This window comes from Coloeus monedula (assembly GCF_965178545.1).
Source record: "Coloeus monedula genome assembly, chromosome: 2".
NCBI lineage: Eukaryota > Metazoa > Chordata > Aves > Passeriformes > Corvidae > Coloeus > Coloeus monedula.
In genome coordinates this window covers 63,591,509-63,598,218 of record NC_138782.1, presented here as the reverse complement: position 1 = coordinate 63,598,218, position 6,710 = coordinate 63,591,509, and the positions used below count along the sequence as shown (strand labels likewise).

The window sequence follows — 6,710 nt, the reverse complement described above, 5'->3', positions numbered from 1 at the left end:
TAGAAAACCACACAAGCAGACAAATGCAATGTAACAAGTATGAAGCATAGAGAGAATTTCTGATCTGTCAGGAGTCAGAGCTGAAGATCTGCTGCCAAAGAGCTCTTTTCCTTTCTCAGCATGTCAATGGAATCAGTCACTGACAGAGGCAGGTATGACATATTGCAACAGAGAAGAGAGTCTCCTGGGCAAATAGGATCAGGTCATTCCTCTGTGCCTGTTTGCAGTAGTGCAAAGAGCTTGTTAAACGTTAAAGTTTCCCAAATCAGTTTTAGACAATTCACTGGTAAGAAAGCTACCCAGCCAAAATGCTGACTGCTATTCTAGTTTAGACTAGTGTAGTCTGAAAACAAAAAACCCAAGGCATTATCATCACTAGCTGGGAATGCAAGATCCAGGAGCATTTTCATTAACCATGTGAAGTACAGTACAGGAAGAGAGGTTCCCCTGGGTGGCCTCACCAGCTGAGCTAAAATTCTCTGGAGTTGTTCAGAGTAGTTTCAGTCATTCACATAAAGGCAAAGACAAGAGCTGTGCTTTTAAAGATGGATTCTGAAAAAAAAGCAACTACTAGAAAAGTGTACTCTTTAAAAGACCTTTATTTTGGTTGCATGGTTACAATTCATTTATGCTTACAGTTAGATTGTTCCCAAATAATATTTCATAGCTCACCATGTACACAGTGCATTCTCTATCAGTCTGGTGTGGAAGAACTTTATAAAATACAGATTAAGTGACTTTTCCATCTGTAAAATTTTCAGATTAGTTCATCAAGATTAAGTAAAAAGGCAAATAATTAATTGGCAAAAAAGTGTTTTTACATTTTTAATATATTAGTACAAAATGGCACAAAAGGAAAAAGTTCATTTTAAAGGCTAGAAGCATCAAACTTTTTAAACACTTTCAGTCAGTTCAACCGATTTTAACATAATTTCAAATACCAGTGTTGAACTTGGAATTGAACTTGCAATCTTTTCTTAAGCTGTGTGAAGGACATCACATACAACTTTGGACCTGTTCATGGAAACTCAATCACAGCAGTTTCAGAACAGTGACATTCAAGTGCAGCTAGAAGATTGGGAATTTCTGTTCTTCCCAGTAAGTCGAAGAAGTCACAGACTAGAGCATATTTTCATCTAGCCAAACCCACTCATGCACACTTCAGATGCAAAGATACCAGATGTGTGCAATAAAACACAGTATTTCTTAATGCAAGGACGGGAACAAAAAATCCACATCATTCACCCTACATACCTTTGCAGGAGGCTTCCAGACATAACCATACTCGATTGCCAGATACAGAGAAAAATGGAGCATCTAAAAGATTTCGAGCAAACTGAAGGATTAATTCACAGGCTTCAGGTATAAAAGAAAGATCACACCAACTTCAGCAACCTACATTTTAATTTTGAACCACCCATATCAAATGGGTCGCTGAATGTGATGGAAGGGAAAGAGAGAAGAAATACATTTCTAACTTAAATTCTGAGATGTGAACTTGTTGCCTCAAGCAACAATTCAGGAGTTTGTTTTGGCAGCAACATATATCAATATCCCAAAAGATAATTACTCACCCTGTCAACAAAAATTATCATCACTTTGATTAGCCCCCTAAACCTTAAGATGTTTTAAGTTAACAGAACAGTTTATGACCTTGACTGTTTATTTCTGGTAAGACAGCACTCACATCCGAGAGGGCAGGCAGTTATACTGATGGCAGTACTGAGAACATTATTTCTCAGGTTAAAACAAAAGGTCTTAGAAAAAAAGTGTGATGAAGTACAGAACCACTATTTTACTCAGCTTCACAATGACCAAACCATGACTAGGAATTTCCTTTCCTAATTTAAATACAAAGTACAAAGCTTTCTCCAGAGACTTATCTTGAAGATAACCATATGATGATTCCAACAAGAAATGCTCCAACAGCAAGTATAATAATGAGTATGCACATCTTCTTTCGGGATCTTTGCTGCCAACAGAGAAAAAAAACAAGTTGATCGAAAACTGTGCAACATCAGAACATCATAAAACTATTCAGATGCTTTTCTGGTCCTACTGCTTGTGCAATCTAACTAAATTGTGTCCTTACATATAAAGATGTTCAAGTCACATAAAGACGTTCAAGGAAAAAAGAAAAGCTAAGTTATCTACATTACTTTATGGCTATATTATTCAACACAATGATTTCAGTGGTATTTTCTGGTATGCATGATAAATTAATGAAAGAAAACACAGTAGTGTAATGAATGGATGTAATTAGAACTCTGGGGGAAGTAACATGAGAGCACAGATGACAGCACAGAAAGGAAAATGGACAATCAGTTGCACAACAGAGGAGGTAGAAATGGTCTGCTAGAAAGACTATTAATGTGTATACAGAAGGAAACAATAGATTATAATTTTAGACTGCTGTGTATCCATTCACAGTTATGTTAAAGGTCTTTTTGGCAAGTTTCTTAGGTACAACTTACTCTTAAAGAAAAAGAACCACCACCACCACCAACAAAAAAAACCAAACCCAAGAGGCATGACTAGAGACCCACTTATATAGATGTCACTACAATAAAATCCAAATCATGAAATCATGAGCATGTTGAGAGCATTCACATTTCCTATACAGGTCTGTAACTTGAGATACCAAAGCACTCAAGACCAGAGGCAGTCTGCCATCCTTTATCTGAAAGATATGGAATCTGAAGGTTTTTTTCACAGGAAGAAAGAAAATTACCAATGGGTTTTCTTGGGCTCTTGCTGATAGCCAAGGAATAACAACACTCAGATATTGGGATTCTAGGCCACAGCACCATAAGTAAAGCCAGGCTGTGCTGTACTTGGCAAAAATTCTTCTGCCTGGGTGGTTTTGATGTTTTGGGCTTTTTTAATTTTCCTCTCTGAAGAGCAGCATCTGTGTCAGCTCTTCTTTGAAGCTGACAATTCTCTGCCACTCAGACCACCAAATTTCTTAACAATTCTCTTCTAGTTTTATTGTCTCATTGCCACTTCTCCCACCATCAGGCTAAGATTTCTTCATTTCATTGTTTTACTTGCTAGAACTCAATCCGTTTGCTGGAGTATCTTCCTCCTGTGGCCATTCTCTCCTCACACTCACAATCTCTTCCTTCTGCATCCTGCTGCCCCCCTCTTACCAGAAATGCATTGAAGTCAAACATTTTCCCTGTAATACTACTTAAGCAAGGCATGAAAAACTTACTTCCACATACAATTGATCATCATTTCTACAACTGCTGAAGCAGCCTGGCTTTGCTCAAACTGCTCTGCTGTGTGAATGCACTCCACATGGCAGATGAGTGATGCAGAGTTCACCCAACCACAATCAGGAGCTGTGAGGATATCCACAGCCTCATCGCCCCCAGCACACCTTGGCCTCTAACACTTTCTTGAGGGGGTCAGGCCAGATATAATAGTTTCTGAAATTTTTCAGCACCTTGGAACAAGTATGAGTTTTCAAACAAAGGAGAGTTCAAACGCAAAGCAAACTACACAGTCCTTTCAACCAAACACAGGGCAACCCTGCAGTGTTTGGTCTCTCCTGCAAGACCCACTGAACAGAAGCTTGTCAAGTCTCCTTAACCTTCCTTTGAGATCAGAAGATCCTTTCCTCAAAATAAAACATGAAGTTTTAATTTTAAATTTTAACCAGAAAACTAATACCTTACACTGAAAATTTTGGCTGCTACTATTTTTTTTCCTGAACTTTTAAAGTATCAAAATAGGAGCCATCAACCATACTTAATGTGCCAATTAGTCCCACTGAGAATACAGTTCAAGGATGCACCCTCTCCCACACTTCTGGAATCAGCAGGCAGTCTTTCAGACATTCTGTCACTCATTTACTGTCCTAGCTACTACTAACACACATTAAGATGATTTTAAAAAAAAAGTCTAAGGACTAACTCTAACTCAAAGGGGAAGATTAATTACTAATAAGATTATTTCTAATAAGTTCCAAAAATGTTATAAAGAAGTGGCATTGAAAGGTATTTAAAAGGCTTTTCAAAAAAGTTTGACAGTTTGCAAGATGTTTTCAGCATCACAGTAGCAAAGAACAAAAGTGGGATATATACAGCTTTGGGAAGATTTTAGACAGCAAAAATTGGTGCTAACTGGCCACATCTTCAGAAGACTTTCCTGCCTATCTTCCCTACTCCTCCAGTGATCTCCAGAGGCTTGCTCTCCCATACACAGGAACCTTTAACTTCTTGAATTATAAAAGGATGAGTCTGTTTGTGTAAGGTTTTTTTGTTGGTTTGAGGATTTTTGCTCATTTGTTTTTTTTAAGTAAAGCTGTAACTCCAGGTGGTCTCATAGAATCTCAGAAGGCTCTGAAACTGTGTGGCTGGAAACAGCCTCACAGGAAACCCAAAGCTTTAAGAAGTCACTGACTTTTATTTTATAGTGACCTAGAAATACCACTGTAGTCTAACATAAACCTTGAAGTCTTCAAGCCTTGAGGAACTTGCTGGGCAAAATCCGAACTGCATAAGAAGGTGTAAGTCAGGACTACTGCAGCAGGACAGCTTCACACAGCTGGCATTACCTGGTAGTTCGCTGCTCTTGACAGCTGCTGGTTTGCTTGCTGCACATGTACATCTGCATTTTCCACATTGGCTTCTATGCTGTCTTTGTTTTGAAAGGAAAGATTGCAAATTTTGATTAGTCATAGCCCAGACAAAGGTTTGGGATGCTGAAATATACTTGAGAGCATATATAACAGCTGCCCCCAAATGCTGGTGTCTTCATAAGTATTCACCAATGTACCTTGTATTATGAAAGCTTGGCCCATCCTACACTTATGCCTGAGTTCATTTCAGAACTGCCCAGGCAATGACTGGCTGAATTCATGTCAGGTTATAGCTGCCCTGTTCTACATGCAGGGCTAAAACTTAGGTATCAACCAGGATAAAAATTGTCAGTACTTCTACCTTTTCTTTTATTCTCCCCTTTTAAAATTACCTTTTACTTGTCCTCCAACTTGCTACTGACTTGCTACTCTCTGCTCAGATTAAAAGAAGTCCTAAGGTTTATGAAACAGAGGCAACAGACCAAACAACACTCTGAGAGGCATGAGTCTAGTTTGGTGTTCTACCATATTGACCCAGATTTTATTTTTTTCAGTGGAAAACCTTGACTGATTACAGGCCAAGGTGATAAAAAAAGCCCTGAAAATATATGCTGGACATAGACAACAACATCACTTAGCAGCTGATTCAGAAAACGGATTCTCCAATCACATTTTATTAAAACAATAAACCTGTTTGCATGAAAGGCAAAATATGTATCTCTGCTGAATCTGCATACTTAGATCCATTAGCAAATACGGTAAAATGCCCCACATAAACTCCAATTTCATGTACAAACAGTTCAAAAAACTACCTTAAAGACATTTTATACACATGAAAAATTACATGTTTTAAACTAGATTTTAAGCACACTTTCTTACTGTATTCCCAGTCATCTCAGCCAGTCTACCCATTATTATTAGGTTGCACCTGATTTGCTTTAGCATTGATAGTGTCATTAGAGGAATTTTTCCAGCAAAAGGAAGTTCTATACTGCAGCTGTCCAGAAAAACTGAATAAAAAAATTTCAGGTAATATTTCAATTGGACTTACCTATCACATCACCTTGTTCGTGAATCATCATTCCCAGATCTTTGAAAATTTCATTGATGTCCATAATATCAGCCTGCAAAAAACCAATCAAATCATTAATGGACATCACACATTTTAGTACCAATGTGCATTTAGATATAAATACTGTTTCTTGTCCTCCAGGGTATGCACCCATGACTCTTTAGGATGAGGATAAAAAAAAAACCTTAATGTACTTAATTTGAAGGTTTTTCTGGTACTTTGAGATCAAGTATATCATAAGCAAGCTATCTATCAAACCAAATGATGATCATGTCCAGAGAGTATACTTCAAAACACATCACAAACAGGACCTCTCATTGCAGAGGGCTTGTCTACACACACACTTGTATTACTTTAACTGCAGAGAAAAGCCCATGCCAACATTTCTCAAAAGCTAGACATTTAAACAAAATTAATAAAAGCATTTACAGGAAGTATATTGCATTAGTTTTAGTACACCTATTTGAAACACAACAATTTTCCTAAGCACCACAGTTTACAGAAATTACCTCTATAATATGGTTGGGGTTCTGTACCTATATTATCCTACTACCACCTGGTTGAAGTGATAGATGCCACATTAGCAACTGTGGATATGATCTCTTAACTAATGACTGATACATGCTTACTTCAATTCACTGTAAGAAAGTATGGGTGGCAAGGGAGAGATTATTGAAAAAAATTATACATTGAATGGGTTTTGTCACATGCATCAGGAAGACTTCCCAACAAACTCCAGTTCCAGCAGCTTTCGTATTGGTGGTAGAGATGTGGATTACAGATTGGCTGGAAAAATTAATTTTGTCTTCACAGAAGTCTCTTATGTCAGTACTTCATCACACATGGCCATTTTTCATGTTGTTTATATCTTGTTTTTAAACGTTTTTAAGAAGCCCTTATTTAGAAAAGTTCCAATGAAACAGAGTATCTCTGCATTTCCAGAAATGTTAAAAAAATTCCACTTAAAAATGAACATGTTGAAGAATATATTGGGAAGACATGTGAGGAGAGGTATAATATTGCTACATTTATATTCACTGTTTAAAATGTTTC

General features: G+C 37.4%; 1 protein-coding gene across 7 annotated transcripts in view; it reads right to left on the bottom strand.

Annotated features, from left to right (window-relative positions):
* Positions 1-612: 612 nt before the first annotated feature.
* Positions 613-6,710, bottom strand: part of STX7 (syntaxin 7) — a 31,818-nt gene continuing 25,720 nt past the window's right edge. For 6 of the 7 annotated variants that reach the window (XM_082277254.1, XM_082277252.1, XM_082277251.1 and 3 more), the window contains 3 exons: positions 5,637-5,709; positions 4,562-4,644; positions 613-1,972 (listed from right to left, as the gene is read on the bottom strand). In XM_082277254.1, the coding sequence (XP_082133380.1) occupies positions 1,880-1,972; positions 4,562-4,644; positions 5,637-5,709 (249 nt within the window). In that variant the 3' untranslated portion in view covers positions 613-1,879. The remainder of the gene's footprint in view (positions 1,973-4,561; positions 4,645-5,636; positions 5,710-6,710) is intronic. The other variant, XM_082277257.1, reaches the window with a different exon arrangement.